Below are 22,700 nucleotides of genomic sequence, written 5' to 3' on the forward strand. Positions count from 1 at the left end.
AAAGTATACAAATAGAAGGCTTTATATATATATTTTTTAAAGATTTCATTTATTTATTTGACAGAGATCACAAGTAGGCAGAGAAGCAGGCAGAGAGAGGAGGAAGCAGGCTCCTGGCTGAGCAGAGAGTCCGATGTGGGGTTCGATCCCAGGACCCTGGGATCATGACCTGAGCCGAAGGCAGAGGCTTTAATCCATTGAGCAACTCAGGCGTCCCAAGGCTTTATATTTTAATAAACTATTTTATTTTATTTTTTTTTTTAAGATTTTATTTATTTATTTGACAGAGATCACAAGTAGGCAGAGAGGCAGGCAGAGAGAGAGAGAGAGAGAGAGAGGGAAGCAGGCTTCCTGCGGAGCAGAGAGCCCGATGCGGGGCTCGATCCCAGGACACTGAGATCATGACCCAAGCCGAAGGCAGCAGCCCAAACCACTGAGCCACCCAGGCGCCCCAATAAACTATTTTATAATGTAATACTGATTTCAATTGGATTAAATACTGAAGTGTTTCTTTTCTAAGATGGCTCTTTTTTATTACTAACTACTTATTTAAATAACCATAGGTAGTAATACCTTAACATCAAAACTAAAGTGAGTTCAGAATTTTCATATTCTATTCATTTATTTATTTATTTTTTAGTAGGCTCCATGCCTAACATGGGGCTTAAAGTCATGACCCCAAGATCGAGAGTTGCATACTGTACCAGCTGAAGCAGCCAGACACATTTTTCATATACTGTTTAGTCACTAGTTCATTTTAATGATAAAACCATTAGTCTATCAGTGCTTAAATAGTGGAAGTGGATTTTTTTTGAAATAATCTTTAACCCTGTCTGCTTTATCTTAGGCATCTTTCAACCTCATGTACGACATCTCCTGGTTTTGGCAACCCCCGTGGATATAGTGATTCTTGGACTTAGCTATGCTAATTTACAAACAGGTATAGCAAACCACATGTAGTCTTTTTAAAATAAAAATATGTTAGGCAATTTAATATAATTAAAAGCTGATTTTTTTCACTAACTTAACTTTCCAGACTATTTGTTCATAGGAAAATAATACTTCCCTATAGGTATGATATCTTTTGGGTTTAGCAGCTCCATCAAGAAGGTATTTTGAATACGTTCATCATATCAGTGTGCGCTCTTTAAATGTACAATATAAAAGGGTAGTAGAAGAGAAATCATTGACACTAGGGAGTTTTTCTGTAATGCTTTCAGTTTGTTTCTTTTTTTCAAATGGACGTTTTAACATAGGAACACTGAAATATATATTATTCTGTCCTTTAACATAAGAAGCCCTCAGTTTATTATTAGTACATTCAGTGGTTTCTCTTGCTTTCTGGCATCTGTTTTGAGTGAAATAATGTTGAATTTCAGTGACTCAAATTAGTGATTATTACTATCAAATCCTTGGGTTCTTTCACAAAATCTAATCATTTAGGATAGTTTGTCAATTGATGTTTTACGATGTTATATATATAAAACATATGTTATGTATTTTTAAAATATATATGTACATATTGTAGGTTTTACATAACTTGAATAAAGTCTATCAGACTTTTTATAATAATTTGAAAGGATATGTTATAGAAATTTTGGGGTGTGTCAAAAAGAATTCAGTAAAAATCCCAGTTCTGAAAATAATGCAGTGATTGTTTCAACCTTTAAAAAAGCTGATAAGCTGATTCCTGTATTCTTTCTTTAAAAAATATAGGTTCTGGTGTTCTTAATGACAGTATGTGTGGTGGAATGCAGTTGCTTCCAGATCCATTATATTCTCTTCCCACTGATAATACTTACCTTTTAACAATAACTTCCACTGATAATGGCAGAATTTTCTTGGCTGGAAAAGATGGCTGTTTATATGAAGTAGCGTACCAAGTAAGTCTGGCATTTATAAACATATTTTTCCTCCCTCTGGATAAAGTAAGGATAGACTGTACTTTTGTTTTCTAATTATGTAAGCACATTAATATATTCTTAAGGAAAGTATTCAAACATACAGTTAAAACTTTCAAATAAAAGAGTTTTTAAGGTAACTAAAATTTGAGTTCATTAACATAGTACTATGAGGTTTTGAAATAGCTGATTTCATTGAGAGCTGTGATTTGATTATTGCTAACTACATTTTCTATTATTAATTAAAAGATTAAACTCAATACTTATTCCAGATAGTATGTCTCACTTTATTTATAATTATTTGTACTTTGCTAAGATTTGAGGATTTTTGTATATGTGGGAATACGGTTAGTTCCTATGACAAATATATCTATATTTACAAGTCTTGCTTCTTTCAATTTTTCCTTTTAAGGCAGAAGCAGGTTGGTTTAGCCAAAGATGTAGGAAAATAAACCACTCAAAGAGCACACTTTCTTTCCTTGTTCCTTCATTGCTACAATTCACATTTTCAGAAGATGGTAAGTAGAAAACAATAAATTTGGCAAACAGAATTTTTTAAAATTGTTGGCTTAACATTTTCTTCAGAAATTCTCATTCTTAACTGAAAGTTTGTCTTACTAAATGATGTCTTATCAAATAAATAACATATTTATATATTCGTAAGGTTTCTTTTTATTCTTCCCTTTTTAAAAAAAAAATTATTTGAGAGAGAGAGGGAGAGGTTGGGGGTGTGGGGAACAGAGGGAAAAGCAAAGGAAAAGATATAAGCAGAATCCATGTTGAGCATGGACCCCGACAGTGGGCTCAGTCCCATGACCCCAAGATCGTTACCTATGCTGAAATCAAGAATCGGACACTCAACCGACTCAGCCACCCAGGTGTCCTCACATAATAATTTATTAAACTAAATTGGAAGTTTCTTGAAGTAATGCACTGAGTGTAATTATTCCCTATGTTTCTAGCATATAGTGGACATTCATTAAATGTTGAATGAAGAAATAATTTAGACCTTGGTTTTGATTTGGCTTAAAATTCATTAAGAAGACAGTTATTTATTTGTAAGACTCTTCATCTAGTCACAGTATTTGATGTCTACTTTTTTCATATATTGTCTGATTTAAATGCTTCCTACCTTTATCCTCATGCAAATATCGTAGGACTTACCTGCAAAGCAAGAGAAAGCCCCTAAATGCAAAGTTCTAATTCAGCCAATTTAAACTTGTTACAAATGGCTACTCTGTTTAATTCATTAATCTTTAGAGTTTTTTTTCTTTGTCTTATTTTTAGATCCTATTGTTCAAATCGCAATTGATAATTCTAGAAACATTTTATATACACGTTCTGAGAAAGGAGTAATACAGGCAAGTATTAATTCACTACTATATAAGGGGGGTAAGAACATTCCCATTTTTAAGGAAGAGATTCAGTTACTCTTACCTTTTCCTATGAGCTGTGTGCTTTTTAAAGAACTTTCTAAGGGAAGGAAAAAATGAAACAAGATGAGTTCAGGAGGGAGACAAACCATAAGAGACTCTTAATCTCACAAAACAAACTGAGGGTTGCTGGGGGGTGGGGAGGTAAGGTAGGGGGGTGGGGTTATGGACAGTGGGGAGGGTATGTGCTATGGTGAGTGCTGTGAAATGTGTAAGCCTGATGATTCACAGACATGTACCCCTGGGGCAAATAATACATTATATGTTAAGTTTTAAAAAAATCTTTTTAGGGCTCCTCTCTTTATGAAATTTCAGACCTTTGATGTTTCCATATCTGTGTAAAGTGCCTAAATTAAACGATCCCTAAAAAGGAAGAGTCTATTTAATACAATTTTTTCTAAAAGTTTATTTTCTAAGTATGTGGGTTATAGTTATGTTTAAGTGGGTACAATTTTTTATTCACAGGTATATGATTTGGGCCAGGATGGACAAGGAATGAGCAGAGTTGCCTCAGTTTCACAGAATTCTATTGTCTCTGCTGCTGGAAACATTGCTAGGTAATTAATTGTTAGGCATTTTGTTTGTACAAGGTATATCATTATACTATATATGTGCAGCATACTAAAATTATTTCCTCTTCAAAATATCTCTAAAGGGTAAGAAATGTTGAAGATGGCGCTACAGGTTATGTTTGAAACAGCTCCTATAGAAAGACTTATGTTAATTCTAATGTAGGATGGTTTGAAACATAAGGCAGACTGGTTTTTTTACAGTGTAAAGTACAGCTTGACTTTTCCTTGGATTTTTAAGCTTTAGGTGATCTGTATAGGCAATTACAGGAGTTGTCACTAGGAAACTACATGTCTGAAAGTTTCCCACTAGTAACTACTCCAACCATTATTTATCTTATTTGTTTATTTGAGAGAGAGGGCAGAAGGAGGGAGAAGCAGACTCTCTACTAAGCAGGGTGTCCAACGCAGGGCTTGATCCCAGGACCCTGGAATCACCCATTCAACCTTTTAACAGGCCTGTGTAGTATGAGTTTAGTTGGTCTGATAATTGACACAGGGGCAGTTTGGGAACACAGAACTTTACAGTTGTATTGTGTTCACATTGTATTCTTGAGGAAACTGAAACTAAGGGATGTTATGATTTGTCTGATGTCTGACTCCTAGATAAGTAATGGTACCCAAGTTACAAACCAAATCTTCAGACACCGTATGCTGTGATTTATTTTATCACAACTAATTTAGCTCAGCTGCAGAAATTCTCTTTACATAACAAAGACCTCAAATATTTAACTTCAGTTTTCTATGTGCTTAGGTCATTGCTGCGTTCACCTATCCTAGCAAAAATTCAGTGCTTTCGTAGGTTTTCAGTGACAAAAAAAATTTTTAAGGCAGACAATCTAAATGCATTTCCTTTTCTTCTCCAACTTTACTTTTTTTTTTTTAATGTTTTCAAATCCACACAAAAACTAGAAGAGCCTTGGTAAAACTGATAACACCCTATCAAATTATCCAAATTCAGCAGTTGTTACTGTTTTCCCTTATTTGCTCACTTTCATTCTTATGAGCTATTTGAAAGTAAGTTGCAGACATGACTTTCACCCTTAAATCCTTCAAGTTCCATGTCCTAAGTCTCCATTAAGCACAATACCAATTCCACACCTAAGAAACCTTAGTAGTTTTGTAGTATTATCTTATAGTTGTACAGTTCATATTAACGTTACTTAACAGTCCCAAAAATCTTCCCCAGATTCAGTCAGAGCCCATGAATTACATTGGTCATTTGTCTTAATATACAACAGATGTCTCATCGTCTTTCTTTTTTCCCTAAATACTCACATTTGGTGGGGTAGAGCAAGAATCTTACTTGTGGAATACCCCAATTTCTGAATTTGGGGTTTTTTTTTTAATTACATGGGTGATGTGAACTCTTTGCAGCATTACATCAGTAGGCACATAATCACAAGTTTTTCCATTAGAATAGTTGGTTAAGGTGCTGTTTACCAGATTTCTCCACAATAAAGTTTCATTTTTCTTTCTTTTTAGTTAGTGTTAATCTTTATAATGATACTTTGATGCTCTGAGACACCCCATTCCTCATTAACCATTTATCCAGTGGAGTTAGCCTACTTTTATGATCTTTGAGAAAAGGGTCATGTCTAACAAGGTAAACTCATATTCAGGGATTTTTGCCTGTTCTTGCTGCTATTATATTATTTTTTTAAGAAGTTAGTCTTGTTTTAGCATATTAGACTTTAGTTTTTTTCCTTTCTTGTAGGACCATAGATCGTTCTGTTTTTAAGCCAATTGTTCAAATAGCAGTGATTGAAAATTCTGAATCACTGGACTGTCAGTTACTGGCAGTCACACATGCAGGTATGTTGTTTAATTTATATGTCTGCTGTTGTGTTTAGAACTTGATGATCCTTAGATCTGGAAATTTATTAGGAATGTATTTTACTTCTGTATCAATTTTCAAGCCATATTAATAATTCATAAAATTAAGGATTTTGAAAATTGGAAGATTTTGGTTTTGTCTCCTCATGTTATAGATGAAAAACTAAGCCAGAACAGTAAAGTGGCTAATATTCTGTAACAGAGCCTGAAGAGGAAAAAGGGCTCTCCTGGCTTTTAGTTGCAGATTTCTTCTGCTAAAATGCGTTGATTCACCTGTCAATTCCAAGTGACATTTTCTTGGATCTCTACTTCAGGTGTTTTTACATGTGGTGATTTAAGATTAGTCAGGAAAGTGATTCTATGACTTTTTAACAGGTGTCTGTATTTCACTGTGGAATTGCATCAGTAGCACAAGTACCTCAAGTCTTTCATTTTCTGTTACTGACGTATAATTTTATCCCATCATCAGGTGTAAGGTTATATTTCAGCACTTGTCCATTCAGACAACCATTAGCACGACCTAATACATTGACACTGGTTCATGTCCGCTTACCTCCTGGATTCTCAGCGTCTTCAACAGTGGAAAAACCTTCAAAAGTACATAAAGCTCTTTACAGTAAAGGTAGGTTCTGCTATCCTTTCAGATTTAAGATTGGATTTTCCAAATTGTTAAAGTGTCATCTAAGCCATTTGAAAATAATAAATTTTCCAGGGGCGCCTGGGTGGCTCAGTTGGTTAAGCGACTGCCTTCAGCTCAGGTCATGATCCCGGAGTTCCGGGATCGAGTCCCACATCGGACTCCCAGCTCCATGGGGAGTCTGCTTCTCCCTCTGACCTTCTCCCCTCTCATGCTCTCTCTCTCTCTCTCTCAAATAAATAAATAAATAAATAATTTGAAAATAATAATAATAAATTTTCCAGTAAAATTTGGAATATTTTAATTTCTTACACTAATTACGCCCATATCACCTATAACCATCCAGTGGACTTAAGGCTGATATCACTAAAGTCAATATAAAGGGAATAAGTTAGCAGAAGGAGCTGAAATTGAGCACAGGAGAGTGTATTTCAAAATCAACTAATATTGCTAAGATGATACTTTTATGGTTTACTCTGCCATTCCACTAGTAACTTAATCATTTTTATTCATGATATATTGAGATGATCAGTACATGAAATTCTATTCATTGAATATTAGATACCACTGATTGAAAGTCACATTTTTAATGTACTAAGTATACTTTTTTAAGTCAGTTAAATTCATAAGCTCATTGATTGGAAAATATATCCTAATGTCAGAAATTTTAAGATGTGAAAAAGTGTTTACTTGAAAGAAATGAAGTATAAGATCTGGAACACTTAATTGATTCTATCCTATCAATGATTATATTTCCTTTCAAGGGATTAATTTTTTTTCATTTTGTGACTTGTTTACTTATAACAATGCATGTTATATATGTATGTTATACATATTAATGTTAGTGGTTAATATTTTTAAGATCATTAGGGATGCATGTTATTTAGCATCATATAATAAGATTTTATGTATTAAACTTCTAGGCGTTCTACTGATGGCAGCTTCAGAAAATGAAGATAATGACATCTTGTGGTGTGTCAACCATGATACATTTCCTTTCCAAAAGCCAATGATGGAAACCCAGGTAAGTTATCCTGAGAATCTTAAATTTTTTTATGTAATTTATTATTTTAAGTAAAAAATAAAATTATAAGAATCTTTATGTTGTGATAACATTTATGTTGAGCAATCATATATGATTAGAAATCATATTGAAAAGAAGTATATCCTATTAATTCTTCGTTTTTCTTCTGTGAGGTCAGAAGTCATTGTGGTAATCATTAAATATATCTTTAAACATTGGAATTGTTTTAGAATCTTTCTCATAATGTACCCGAAAATGCATATAAATTTTCTGAAATGACTTTTGTCGCCATTTAAATATGTTTTTAGTCACTTAATTCTGAGGTCACCTACTACAGTTATGATTAGATTTGTATCTTTTTTGGAATGCCTGAGTGGCTCAGTCAGTTGGGCATCTGCCTTTGGCTCAGGTCATGATCCTAGGGTCCTGGGATCAAGTCCTGTGTCAGGTTCCTTGCTCACCGGGGAGCTGCTTCTCCTTCTACCTACTGTACCCCCTGCTTGTGTGCTCGCTCACTCTCTCTTTCTGACAAATGAATACATAATGTCTTTTAAAAAATAAATAAATAAAAGAATTTTGTCTTTTTTAATATATTTTATTTATTTTAGAGAGAGAGTGTGTATGTATGTGGGGTGGGGAAGTGGCAAAAGGAGAGAGAATTTCAAGCAGACTCCCTGCTGAATGCCAAGCCTGATGAAGGGTCCATCTCATCACCCTGAGAACATTACCTGAGCCAAAATCAAGAGCTGGACACTTAACTGACTGGGCCACCCAGGCACCCCTTAGAATTTTATCTTAATGATGCCTTTAATTTATAGTTCTGCCTAAAGATTTTATTTAAGAGTGCCCCTTAATTATAGAAATTTTTGAACATACAAAAGAATAGAGGAGTGATAAAGTGAATCCCACATTAGACAATTACCAACATTATCCCCATCTTGTTTTCATCTCTCTTCCCTACAGATATAAACACATAATTGTGTTTTAAAAGCAGATACTATCACATATTCCATGAAATTGATGTACAGGTGCTGGATAGGGGTGCAGCCCCTGCCTATCCCAGACCAGTCTCATACCTTGGCTGCTCATTTCAGCCCTCAGCACAAAAGGAGCTAAGGAGTGTCCAGCACCTCCAAGGATATGGCTAGGGAAGACTGGCTCTGGTTCCCACTGTCGGTATCCCCTATTCCACCCCATTTATTTCTTCTAAATGCCCTTGCATAGCCCATGCTGCCTGCCCCCTTGAGGATGCTGATCAAACCAGATAGACCAACATCCACTAGGGCATGAATGTCTGAGACTCCCTTTGGAATCCTCTCTTTAAAGGTATTTTGTTTTCACGTGCTGCTGACTACTTCTGGTTATTCTCAAATTTAAGCCCTTTTTGTTGTGGGGAGCAGGAAGAGATACATAGATGGGAGGAGGTAGAAACCATCCCTAGGGATGGGGGAGTGGTTTGAATAGACTCTTACAAGTTTCTGACATGGCCCAAGGAGCTGGGGTAAGGGCAGGTGGTAGGTAGGTATGGAGGCAGGAAGCACTTTTCTCAATTCTTTCCTTTAAACTTCTCTGAGCGCTGATCATGAGTCTCATTCTGTCTATCACTGGTCTGATAGTCTATCACTGGTCTGAGTCTACTGGTAGACTGCGAGGGTTCAGAACTCAATAAGATACGAACCCTGTCCTGATGGGAGCACACTGTTAGGGAATGCAGGTTTGGATTTTGCCTCCAGTTCCTTAAAACTGTGGCTCAACGGATTTAGTATGTCTCTGGCTCTCAATTACCTTGTCTATTATAGTTGTAATAAAACCTACCTCTATGAGTTTGTTGTAGGATTTAATGAGTTCATATGTATAAAGCATTCAACACACTGCCTGGCACACAGGAAACAATAAATGATAACTATGAATATTTTTTTAGCTAAAGCTGTACAGCATCTCATTTCATTTGTATAGTACTTGAATTGTTCCCAAATATGGCCTTTTTTTTTTTTTAAAGAAAAATAACTACCAAATATAAATGTCGTGCAACTTGTATTCTGCCTATAACAGCTATAAAAGATATTGGGACAACGCGAAATTCTATATTGGTTGGACATTAGATTATTGTTAATATTCTTTAATGTTACAATATCGTGGCTGTATAAGAGAACATTCTTATTTTTAGGAGATGCATGCAAAAGTATTTGGCAGTGACATATGTTATCCAGCACATTCAAATGGTTCAGTTAAAAGATATATATAGGTAGATAATATATGTATATTAGATTTATATGTATATATATATATATATATATATATGAATCTATATATTAGAGAAAGCAGGTATGGCAAAATGCTAACAATTACTATATCTACGTATTAGGCATATGGATAGTTACTGTGCTTGAAACATTTTTAGATGCTTGAAATTTTTTATAAATTTAAACACTTTAAAAAATAGCTTAAAAAGCAGAACCTTCAGAAGAAAACAAAAATCTAAACGTCAGCAAAATGTAAGTATTAACCTATCCAGTCTATCCTGGAAAGATGGTAAAATACAGTTTTTCGTTATCGAAAGAATTAAAGTTTTAATAAACCCTATTCACAGTTTATCTTAAGAAAATTTTGCCTTTGCCTTCTTTTATGAAGGATTATTGTCATAGAAGCTGGCTTAATTGAAGGAATAGACTGTAGAGCATTAAATAGAAACTTAGGAATGTTCACATTCATGTGTTATTTGTAAAATTCTGATTTTCCTTAGAAATTAGGTCTACATGTTTTTTTTTCTTTTTTGGAAGATTTGCTTTATGTAACTTTAATAACAGGTATAAAAAGTTTATTTCTTTTGCATAGATGACAACCCGTGTTGATGGTCATTCCTGGGCTCTTTCTGCAATAGATGAATTGAAAGTAGATAAAATAATTACACCCTTAAATAAGGATCATATTCCAATAACTGACTCACCAGTTGTAGTACAGCAGCACATGTTGCCTCCAAAGAAATTTGTTCTCCTCTCAGCACAGGTATGTACATACTCTGTTAAGGTGGAGACAAAAAAGAAGCGATGTTTAATGTTAAGTGTTCTGCTATATTTGCTTCATAGTGTCATTAAGTACTTTAGGAATGTTTACTCCTGCAAGTATTCTTGAGGAATAGTTTGTAACTACCAAAAATGCAATGAAAAGAACTTGCTGTTTTATAAAGTGTTACATTTTTTCTAAAGTAGCATTTCTAGTACCAGTGTTCAGCAGCATAAAACAAAATAACCTGTTTATTTTTATACTACTCACTTATTAAAACATTTTTAATATTTGATTTTGGAATAGTGATGAATTTAAAATCCAAATGGTATAACGAGTATACAGTGCAATATCTCCCTTCCAGTTGAGGTCCCTTTCCTACAGACAGCCATATCATCAGCATCTGTGTATCCTTCGAGAGGTGTAGATATACAAACAATGAAATATATTTCTAAATAAATGGTAGTGTATTATATACATTGTTTTATATTTTGTTTTTTATATCTCAAATATATATTTTAGAGATCTTTCCATATCATTAAAGAACATTCTCGCCAAATTCCCCTGTATTCATAGATCCATGTATACATTCACTATCGATAAATATTGAGTGCCTGTTACTTTACATCCTGTCCAAATATAATATACCATTTTATTAAGAGTAAGATGGACAGTCTTTACAAGTGTTTATTTTTCTATGGACTATCTGTTCCTATTTTACTAAGTTCTCTTTTTCATTTTGATTGATAGAAGCTCTTTATTAATTAAACTTTTTATAATTCTAGTATTGTATTTTTCCTGGTGTTTCATTTTATTTTGTTTATTGAGATTTTCCCCATAGAGGTAAGCATATAAGTAGTCAACATTTTCTCTTATTTCTTTTTTTTTGAGATTTATAAAAGTAGTTAAAAAAGAAAAAACTTCCTCATTCTGGGGGTTTATTTAAAAAAAAATTCACGCATAGTTGCTTTTAGTACTATTACAGTTTTATTTTTGTCCTTTAAATCTCTGATCTATTTGGAATTTATCCTGATACATGATTAAGGATCTCCAGCTTCAGTTTTTTCTAAATGGACATACTTACACCAACATAATTAATGGATAATCTAACTTTAATCCTCTGGTTTGAGGGACAGCTTTTATCATATTCTAAATGTAAGTATTTACTTGAACCTATATAACAACTTTCTAAATTTAATAAGAAAACACTGACCTCCACCAAAAAATAAAATAAGGTTCTGGCTCTGTAGATAAAACGTTTTATAAACCTGTGTTTTATGCATGGTAATAGCAAATGCGAATATGTTTTGTGTGTTACAAAGCAGTGTTTTCTTATTAAATTTTCTTTAGGCATATATAGATCTAGTATAGGTTGGGAGTTGAAATGTAGATGTTCTTTTGGCCAGTTTTCTTTGTATTATTGAAGGAGTTTTTTTGTTTGTTTTATTGATTTTATTAGATAAGATAGGAGGATCGGTTGATGCCAGCCATGCTGATAAATCTGTTATTTATGGTTGTGTTTTGTTTTGTTTTGTTTTAACTGTTTAGGGAAGTCTTATGTTTCATAAACTTAGACCTGTAGATCAACTGAGGCATCTACTTGTGAGTAATGTGGGTGGAGATGGAGAAGAGATCGAAAGATTCTTTAAATTACATCAGGTAATTATTTGTACTTTTTAAAAAATATTATGGTATTTTAAAGAATAGAACAATGAGAATAATGCCTGAATTTTATGTAAGTTAGGATCAAAATACTGTAATTAATAGGTAATCTTAGCACTCTTCCTTTCTTTACGTTGGTCATTATGTGTATGCTAGTATTTGGAAGCAGTATTAATAAGTAAAGCTTATACAATAAACTCAGATTTTTATTTGCTATTATTAATAAGTTCTTATTAAAGTATACTAGTAAGAGATTCATGTTCAAGTTACATGATAAATGCATTTTTACTAAAGGGATATTTGTGGACAAATTTTTTTTTTTTAATTTTTAAATTTTTTTTATATTTTCCAATGAGCTGATGAAAAAATTTGGGGCAATGGTGATAAGGCCATTAGTATTTCAGAGCCATTGCTAGAATTGAGAAGGTAAAACTCAGAAAGCTTAAGATCAAGACTGTTAGATCAAGGTGCCAGGGTTGTTCAGATGCTTAAGTGGCTGCCTTCAGCTCAAGTCTTGATCCCAGTCCTGCATCAGACTCCCTGGTCAGCAGAGAGCTTGCTTTTCCCTTTCTCTCTCTACCTACTTGTGCTCTCTTTCCATCTCTCTGTCAAATAAATAAATAAAAATCTTTTAAAAAAAAATAGAATATCAGATCAAAGTTAAATACAGAAACATTAGATTCAAATTACCAGCTCTGCCACCAGGGTAGATTAGATTACCTGAATTCTGTGAACTTCTGTGTGAACTGTGATTACCTGAACTGTGAACTTCGTGTCTAAAACAGGCATTAAAATAGTGTATGATGTGGGAATTAATTTTTAACATAAAAATTAACTTTTATTATAGTTATTCTTAACTATTTTTATTTTATTAACTTTATTAATAATTTTTTATTTATTAACTATTATTTTAACTAAAGTAATTTCTGTGGTTATTATATTTACTATAGAATTAACTTTTAATATAGTACCTGGCACATGACAGTTACTTAATAAATAGCTATATTGTTGTTGTTATTTTTGTAAAGGTAAAAAGACTATGAGGAAAAAAATTGGGGGACTAAACTACAAACTAAAATAGAATCTAGATAAAAAGAAAAAGCATCCTTTAAGGATAGTGCCTATGATAAACTTTCTCCTTTTTCATACCAACTGATTTCATTCACTTAGCAAATATATACTGAGCACCTACTCTGTGCTAGGCACAAACTGAAACACTGGATACAAAAATAACCAAAACCTTTTAAATGTTTCTGTTTAATTAAAGGGAAGAAAACTTTTTTTTTTTTTTTTAACAGGAAGACCAGGCTTGTGCAACCTGCCTTATTCTTGCTTGTTCTACTGCTGCCTGTGATAGAGAAGTATCTGCATGGGCCACTCGGGCTTTCTTCAGGTATGTCAGGTTTTGTTCTCGGCCACTTTTTTTAATGATTGCTTTGGTCAGTGTGATAGTTTAAGGGCTTACCAAACAGTTGAAGAACTATATAAGCAAGATACTAAAATCTTTTTGTAAGACTGAAATCTGGAAAGACTATAATACTAATAGAAGTAGGTAGATTAGCACAATGTATGAATTGTTTCCCTTGCTCTCGGTTCTGTTCTCCAATTTCTTCTGTCTAATCTTTTTTTTACACCTCTTTCTACTTCAGTTACCATATCTTTTTTACTTCCTAAAAAACTATACAAATTCTGCTTTATTTGTATCAGTGGCATTGAGGGATTCTGAATCACTTCAAGGAAACTTGGTATCAAAACAATATTTTTATTTGGAAAATAGCTGCATGTAAGAATTTGAAACATGATTTGTTTAAAACAGTTTTTCAAGTGCTGTCTAACCACATTTGGTATGAAAATTACAAAGCCATACACTCTTAAGTAGATTCTGTGCTTTGCTAACCCTTCTTAGAAACTGCTAGAGTATTATAATTCTTTCTGGTGGAGATTCAAGTCAACAATGTTTAAGTAAATGTTGTATCTATACTTATAGATGCAAGCACTGTAAACACAATACCATAAAGTCTCTAATGTTTAAAGCATTTATTTGGGAGCTAGCAGGATTTGGAACAATTCCAGCTTTTAAGGTGGATAATTTCACTGAATAAACTCAACCTCCTTTGTCATAAAAACAGGTACGGTGGTGAAGCACAGATGAGATTTCCAACCACTCTTCCTGCTCCAAGTAATGTTGGTCCCATCTTGGGGTCTCCTGTCTACTCTAGTGAGTACAAAATACTGAAATGAGACTATTTCTAATAGTTTGAATTTTTGAAACTATGTAGAACATTTTCATGAACAAACCTTTTCATTATATTTTATTTACTGCTACTGTTTTATTGGGTGAATAATTCTATAGATGCTAACTTTTTTTTTTTTTTTAAAGATATTTATTTATTTGATAGACAGAGAGAGATCACAAGTAGGCAGAGAGGCGGACAGAGAGAGAGGGGGAAGCAGGCTCCCTGCTGAGCAGAGACCCCAATGTGGGGCTCGATCCCAGGACCCTGAGATCATGACCCAAGCTGAAGGCAGAGGCTTAAACCACTGAGCCACCCAGGCGCCCCTATAGATGCTAACTCTTAAAAGTGATGGTATACTGAGTTCTTTATGTTAGAGAACAAAGTAACATGTAACTATTAGTATTTACAGAACTCATTCGTTATTTATCCAAAAGGAAGGAGGTGAATGATTAAATAATAAGTAAAATTCTACCTCAGTGTTTTCCAAAGTGGTAATTGTTAAAAAGTTCCTGGGAAATGAGTGGAGTCCCTAAATCTTAAATATTTCATGGGGGCACCTGGGTGGTTCAGTTACTAAGCGTCTGCCTTCAGTTCAGGTTATGATCCCAGGGACCTGGGATTGAGCCCCGCATCAGGCTCCCTCCTCAGGGGGATCCTGCTTCTCCCTCCTGCTCCTCCTGCTTGTGTCCCCTCTCTCGCTGTGTCTCTCTCGGTCAAATAAATAAATAAAATCCTTAAAAATAAATAAATAAATATTTCACAGATGGTGCCACTCCTCACTCATGCTTAGAAACAGCTTCTCTGCCTAATTTAATCAAATTTAAAAGATTTAGAGGTTATTTTATAAATGTTGATTTTTTTTCTTTTTAGGTTCTCCTATTCCTAGTAGTAGTCCATACCCAAATCCATCATTTTTGGGAACACCATCTCAAGGTACCTCTTTTCTTTGTTTTATACTGCTACTACTACTAGTCTTTTTGAAGAGCTAACACTATTTTCCTTAAAGCTTAGTGAGAGAAATACTAACCTGCCCTAGTCTCTTGCAAATAATGTAATTGAATAGAAGTTACATCCAAACAAGTATTGACATTTGGCCATGAGTGCCTTTGCATAGGAACACTTGTAGTAGTATTCCTGAAAGCTCCTTATTTGGGTACCAGGATTCAAGTTTTAGCCATGAAATCTGTATGATTAGCTCTCTGATACCCGATGTTAAGGAGGGGTGACCAGAAGTTTTCTTGCCTTTTATCCTGCATGCCGACACTTGAAAACCTACCTGGGAGCATCCGTCCAATCTGAGTGTCTTCTTATTAGGAAAAACCAAATTCAGTATCTGATTATTCCAGTATTTTTGTAAATTTTCTTGCCTTTAGGCCTAGATAAAGAGGTTTTGGTTATTGTGGATGGTGAATGTTTAAGGTTAAATTTAACGATTTGTCTTTCTTACATTGTGTACAAGGTGTACATCCTCCTGCCATGTCAACCCCAGTGTGTATCTCAGGAAACCCAGCAACTCAGGCTGCAAGTATGAGTTGTATGGCTGCACCAGAGATTGTGTACTCTGGAAAACACAATGGTATTTGCATTTACTTTTCTCGAATCATGGGGTAAGTTTTGCATGGAATAACCAACTGTTGCTTACCTTGTCTTGTTTTGTGTAGTTGAATATTTTTAACTAAATTTGGGACATCAAAAAAAAAAAAAAATTTGGGACATCATTTATTCCCGTTAAATTTTACTTATAGTTGTTTTAGCTCACTTGTTTATTAATATGATTGTTTTCTATTTTCTAAACAATCTGTGATTGTTTAGCTTTTTTTTAAATCATCTAACCATCTATATGTGGTGTTGTGTTTTATATATATGCATACACATACATATTAACATACAGTGTTACAAACCACCTCATTAACTTAGTGAAGTGTATCTGCAAGTCGGCAGTTCTGGTTTGACTGAGCTAGACTCACTCATTTATATACATTCAGCTGTCAGGTTGAAGAGAGTTCTGTCAATTTTGGCTGGATTCTCACATATTTAGGGTCATGTTTGTATGCTGGTCTAGAATGGTCTCTGCTGAGGCAGTTGGGTTGTTTTCATATGCTCTGTCATCCCCTGGCAGGTTAGCTAAGGATTACTATTCATTTGGTGATGGCAAGGTGAGACAGGGGTAGACATTTGCAAAGCCTCTTGATGCCTACCTAAGTTTAGAGTTGGCTTACCATCATTTTAACCTCATTCACTGGACCAGGGAAACATCTCCATGCCAACCCAGATTCAAAAATAGAATCCAGGAGCGCCTGGGTGGCTCAGTGGGTTAAAGCCTCTGCCTTCAGCTCAGATCATGATCCCGGGGTCCTGGGATTGAGGCCCACGTCGGGCTTTCTGCTCTGCAGGGAGCCTGCTTCCTCCCCTCTCTCTCTCTCTGCCTGCCTCTCTGCCTACTTGTGATTTCTCTCTCTGTCAAATAAATAAAATCTTACAAAAAAAAAAAATAGAATCCAGTCAAAAATGGGAAATACACTCATTATGAGAGACAGATCAAAGTCATCTTGTAAAAAGGATAAGTATAAGGAGGGACAAAGAATTACAGCCATTTTTGCATTAGTCTACCATATCATCTAGCTAATTATCCTGTCTGTTATATATTTGTTTTAGATTTGAAATGGATGCTTTCATTAGAATCATTTGCTTAAAATGTGAAACAGTGCAACATGCTTGTTTACAATTCATTGCCCATAGTCTTTTGATTTTTCTCTAGCAGTATTTCATTAGGTGAAATAACTTAGATAAATCAGGTTTCGAAATCTTGTTTTCCATTCTTTTGGATAACTTTGTCAAGTGTTAAATCATTGCCGTACTTTGACAAACACACAGAGGAATTTACTACATAGTGTATTTGGTTTTTGTTTGCACAGCATAATTATTAAAACATTTTTTATTTCAGAAATATCTGGGATGCTAGTTTAGTTGTGGAGAGAGTATTCAAGAGTGGCAACAGAGAAATCACTGCAGTAAGTGTACTGTATAATGCATTTCATTGCTGTGTGTAACCAGTTTATGATTTAATTGTATTAATAGATTATTTCACATTTCTTGGTGTTATAAACAAGATGCAGTGGTTATTCTTTATGTACAGGTTTGTGTACATGTCCGATAAACTCTCCTTGCCCTGGGTGAAGTCCCAGCTCTGTCACTTACATAAATGATGAGTCATTTTCTTAATATTTTAGTCTGATACCTCACTATAAGAAGAGAACAGTAAGACCTCTTCTTAAGGTTGTTGTGAGTGTTAAACAGAATAAGTTTTAATACTTAATATTACTCAGAGCCATTATTTAGTGTTTTGCTTATATGCTCCCGAGCTCCAGGAACCCACTACTAATTTCCATGCATTAGTATACTTTCTGGAGTGCTGTAAGAATAGATCCTGTAGGGGCGCCTGCGTGGCTCTGTCTGTTAAGGTGTGGCTTTGGTACAGGTCATGATCCCAGAGCCCTGGGATGGAGCCACACTTCAGGTTCCCTGCTCGGCAGGGATCCTACTTCTCCCTATTCCTCCTGCTCATCTCTCTTGTTCTCACTCTCACTCGTGCTCTCTCAAATCAATAAATAAAATCTCTAAAAAGAAAAAAGAATAGATCCTATAAAACTTTGTATTATCATAAGTTCAGGTAGTAAAAATTTTTCAACATGAGATATGAATGCAATTTAAATTTTTTTCTTTTTAAATCTGAAAGATACCAAATATTTTTTCAATTCTGATACTTTTTAAAGTTCACATTTCTAAGGAGAAGAATGTATTTATTTAACATAGTATATGATTCCATTTATATGAAGTTCAAGAACTAACTGTTGGTGACAATAAGAAAAGTGGCTACTGGGTACCTGGGTGCCTCAGTGGGTTAAGCCTCTGCCTTCGGCTCAGTTCATGATCTCAGGGTCCTGGGATCGATCCCCACATCAGGCTCTCTCTCCTCAGCGGAAAGCCTGCTTCCCCCTCTCTCTCTCCCTGCCTCTCTGCCTACTTGTGATTTCTCTCTCTGTGTGTCAAATAAATAAAATCTTTAAAAAAAAAAAAAAAGTGGCTACCTGGTAGATGGAATGACTAGTGACTAGAAAGGAGCATTAGGGAACTTCTTGGGTGTTGGAAATATTCTATATTGTGGATTGGGTGATGACTGTATTAAAACATAAAAAGTTATCAATTACTGTATGTCATTTATACCTAAAACAAAACAGAGCGGGACGGGAGGTATGTGGGTATCTAGCCCTTTATTCTGGTCACAAGCATAAATGATTACTATAATGAAGATAGGAAACTTAAAAATTGAAACTTGACATTCAATTATAAAGTATGTTTTTTACATATACAATTTTTCAAGTGTTTTAAAGCTTTTGAAAATACTTTTTTTCTTACAGATTGAAAGTAGTGTTCCCTCCCAACTGTTGGAGTCAGTGCTGCAAGAACTAAAAGGTTTGCAAGAGTTTCTAGACAGAAACTCCCAATTTGCAGGAGGACCCTTAGGAAATCCAAAGTAAGAATAAATAAGATTTATTTGCCTATTTTTTCCTTTTTCTCTCTGAGATAGAATTCTTGTTATAAAATTCATCCTTTAAAATTTTAGTTCAGTGTTTTTTAGTATATTTATAAGTTGATGCTATTATCACCACTAATTCCAGCATATTTTCATCATGCCAAAAAGAAACCCTTTACTCATTAGCAATTACTCCCTCTTTCAGTCCACAGTAGCAATAATACCATAGAATGGCTTAAACAATAAACGTTTAGGGGCGCCTGGGTGGCTCAGTGGTTTAGGCCTCTGCCTTCGGCTCAGGTCATGATCTCAGGATCCTGGGATGGAGCAATGCATCGGGCTCTCTGCTCAGCGGGGAGCCTGCTTTCCCCCTCTCTCTCTGCCTGCCTCTCTGCCTACTTGTGATCTCTATCAAATAAATAAATAAAATCTTTAAAAAAAAAAAAAAAGGGACTCCTGGGTGGCTCAGTTGGTTGGACGACTGCCTTCAGCTCAGGTCATGATCCTGGAGTCCCGGGATCGAGTCCCGCATCGGACTCCCAGCTCCATGGGGAGTCTGCTTCTCCCTCTGACCTTCTCCTCGTTCATGCTCTCTCTCACTGTCTCTCTCTCAAGTAAATAAATAAAATCTTAAAAAAAAAAAAACCAATAAACGTTTATTTCTCACAGTTCTAGATGCTGGAAGTCTGAGATCAGGGTGCTAGCAGGTTGGGTTCTGGTGAGGACCCTCTTCCTCATTTATAGGCAGCTGCTTTCTTTCTGTGTCCTAACATGGCAGAGAGAAAACTAAGTGACAAGCTCTCTGGTCTCTTATAAGGCTATTAATCTCATTGTGGGGGCTTCACTCTTATCAGCCGATCTAAACCTAATTACCTCCCAGAGTTACCACCTCCTAATACCATCACTCTGGGAATTGGGACTTCAATATTGAAATACAGTGGGACACAAACAGTCCATAGCACTCCCCATTACCTGTCCCTAGCAACCACTGATCTGTCTGTGTCTGTGGACCTGCCATATTCTGGATCTTCTATGTAAATGGAAATGTGGCCTTTTGTTTCTGGCTTCTTTGAGCATATTTTCAAGTTTCACGTGTTTTAATGTGTATTGTACTTTGTTTCATTTTTCAGTTCATCAGGTGATGCTCATTTGGATTATGTTAGCTTTTTGGTTGCTATGAAAAATGCTGATGTGAACATACCTTATAGAGTTTTTGTGTGGGGGTACACTTAGGATAAAAAAAAAAATTTATTATAGAAATAATACGGGCTTTTTGTAAAGATTTCACTTTACTGACCAGAAAATTTATGATCTGAAATATAAGAGTATAAACTATATGAAACATATAAAGGTATTTATTTAAAACTGCGAATAGACACTTTCATAGGTCCTCCCCTGACAAACCCTGGGGCCAAGATTTGGTAGTTGCTGCTGAAAGAAAATCCTTGATTGCATCCTTGCCCTGTGACTGTGCCAGTTGCAGCTGTCACTCAGTGGGACAGAGGGACTATTCTGTGACATCATATTCAACGTTGTATCATTCTCCTGCTGCTCGAACCTTAGGTCTTCTCCCTTAAAAAAAAAAGATATAGGGGCATCTGAGTGGCTCAGTTGTTGAGCATCTGCCTTCAGCTCAGGTCATGATCCAGGATCCTGGGATCAAGCCCCGCATCAGGCTCCTGGCTCAGCAGGAAGCCTGCTTCTCCCCCTCCCACTCCCCACTTGTATTCCCTTTCTAGCTGTCTCTTCTTCTCTGTCAAATAAAATTTTTAAAAAAAAAGGATAATAATAATAATTAAGAAAAATTTTTTAAAAACTGCAAATAGAATCTAAATAGGCATGCTTTTATGAAACATTGTATACACTCATTGTATTATATACTATATATACTGTATCTATTGTATATACTCACTATGTAGTTTAGAACTTTCCAAATCAGTGGAATAAATAATTTGTATATTGGCTGCATATTTTGCCATTATTTATGCGCAAACATTTAATGTATAACTCTACTAATAATTGTAGTGTTTCTGTTTTTCATGTTATAAACAAGGTGCAGTGGTTACTCCTCTTTATACATGTTTGTGTACTTGTTCAGTAATCTTCAATGAATTTCTTGAGAAATAAAATTATTGGGTGTAAGGACTTTTTTTAAAATGTTGATATGTAGGGGTACCTGGGTGTCTCAGTGGGTTAAGCCTCTGCCTTCAGCTCAGGTTATGATCTCAGGGTCCTGGGATTGAGCCCTGCATCAGGCTCCTTGCTGGGCAGGGAGCCTGCTTCTGTCTCTGCCTCTGCCTGTCTATGCGCTCGCTCTCTCTCTCTCTCTCTCTCTGACAAATAAATAAATAAATAAAATCTTTTTTTTTTTTTTTTTTTTTTTTTTAAAGGACTAACATTAAAAAGAAAAAAGTTGATATGTAGTATTGTCTCCTGAGAAAGTTATACCAGCTTTCTTTATTTTGAGCCTTTGGAACACTCTATAAAATATATCTTAACATATAAATTGATTTCTCCCTTCTTTTGTTAACATAGTTTAAGAGTCTTTATCTTTTCATAAGATGGTTTAACCTCTACCCATGTTTCACTTTAATTTAATGTTTGATCTTATTCTCACCATCCTGAATTTTGCCTTTTGTTGTATGTTTTGTTTGTTTTTCTTTCCTTCCCCATTCCCTTATTTTACTAGATTGATCAGACTTCTTCCTACCCCAAACACAGATTTAGAAGTTTTATACGTGATTTTCTTTCTCTAGTAGTTAGTTTTAAATTCTGAAAAATACATATCTCTGTCAGCATTAGTAATTGGACAGAACTATTATTACTCCTTTTTCCCCTACCCTCCACCAGTATCCTTCTTGGAAATTATCTGAAATTTTAGTTGTAAGGTATTTTTTCTTTTTCTTTTTTTTTTTTAACATTATATTCTTATGTTAATAGTTTCTTAGCAGTTCATTGAAGTTTACAGTTATAACTGAAGTTGTCTGTTAATTTAATACCCTGCTACTTTACTAATTTCTCTTCAGTTAGTACTTTTTTCATTGAGTGTTTTGGGTTTTTCAGATATGTAGTCCTGTCATCTACAAATAGAGATAATTTTACCTTTTTTTTCTAGCTCTGGTTGCTTTTTCCTGTCTATATAGGCTGATATTTCCAACACCGTGTTAAATGGTAGTGGAAATACAGTGGGCATCTGGGTCCTGCTCCTGACTTCAGTGAGAAAGCTTACAGTGTTTCCGCATTAAAGATTGTGCCTACGTAGATAGTTCATCATACTAAGAAAGTATTCATCTATTTCTGTTTTATTGAGTTTTCATATAAAGTGAGTATTGGAATTTGTCAAATGTCTGCATTTTGCAGAGATGATATATTTTCCTTTTATTAACAGATTTTCTCATTTCAACCAACCCTTCATGCCTGCAACGTTAGTTTCACTGAGTATTTGTTAATAGCTTCTTAGGATGTAATTTATATGCCACAAGATTCACTTATTTTAAATGTTTGATTCTGCAAATTTTAGTAAATATATAGAATTGTGCAACCATCATCATAATCCATTTTGGGAACATTTTCTTCAAATCAAAGACATTTCTTTTGTCCATTTGCATTCATTTCCACCCTTAGCCTCAAACACTTTATTAATCTATTCTATCTACAAATTGGCCTATTGTTGACATTTCGTACAAATGGGATTATATAATTTGTGGTCTTTAGAATCTAGCTTTTTTTGCTTAGCATTATTTTAAGGTTCATGTTCGAGGTCCAGGTTGCAACATAAATCAGTACTTCTTCCCTTTTTATTGCCTAATGGATATGGATTGTAAGGTCATAGTCATTTTCTCTCAGATTTTCATTTACAGTTTG

The 22,700-nt window shown here is 34.7% G+C and overlaps 1 protein-coding gene across 1 annotated transcript in view; it reads left to right on the forward strand.

The window, feature by feature from the left end:
* Nucleotides 1-22,700, forward strand: part of NUP155 (nucleoporin 155) — a 66,647-nt gene that overhangs the window by 13,218 nt on the left and 30,729 nt on the right. Inside the window, exons 5-20 of the mRNA XM_082724394.1 lie at nucleotides 848-940; nucleotides 1,717-1,883; nucleotides 2,314-2,419; nucleotides 3,189-3,262; nucleotides 3,800-3,891; nucleotides 5,621-5,718; nucleotides 6,209-6,361; nucleotides 7,300-7,400; nucleotides 10,236-10,406; nucleotides 11,952-12,062; nucleotides 13,364-13,458; nucleotides 14,195-14,283; nucleotides 15,173-15,235; nucleotides 15,762-15,909; nucleotides 17,247-17,313; nucleotides 18,721-18,836. Coding sequence (XP_082580520.1) covers nucleotides 848-940; nucleotides 1,717-1,883; nucleotides 2,314-2,419; nucleotides 3,189-3,262; nucleotides 3,800-3,891; nucleotides 5,621-5,718; nucleotides 6,209-6,361; nucleotides 7,300-7,400; nucleotides 10,236-10,406; nucleotides 11,952-12,062; nucleotides 13,364-13,458; nucleotides 14,195-14,283; nucleotides 15,173-15,235; nucleotides 15,762-15,909; nucleotides 17,247-17,313; nucleotides 18,721-18,836 — 1,744 coding nt within the window. The remainder of the gene's footprint in view (nucleotides 1-847; nucleotides 941-1,716; nucleotides 1,884-2,313; nucleotides 2,420-3,188; nucleotides 3,263-3,799; nucleotides 3,892-5,620; nucleotides 5,719-6,208; nucleotides 6,362-7,299; nucleotides 7,401-10,235; nucleotides 10,407-11,951; nucleotides 12,063-13,363; nucleotides 13,459-14,194; nucleotides 14,284-15,172; nucleotides 15,236-15,761; nucleotides 15,910-17,246; nucleotides 17,314-18,720; nucleotides 18,837-22,700) is intronic.

The sequence above is a fragment of the Mustela nivalis genome (assembly GCF_964662115.1).
Source record: "Mustela nivalis genome assembly, chromosome: 3".
NCBI lineage: Eukaryota > Metazoa > Chordata > Mammalia > Carnivora > Mustelidae > Mustela > Mustela nivalis.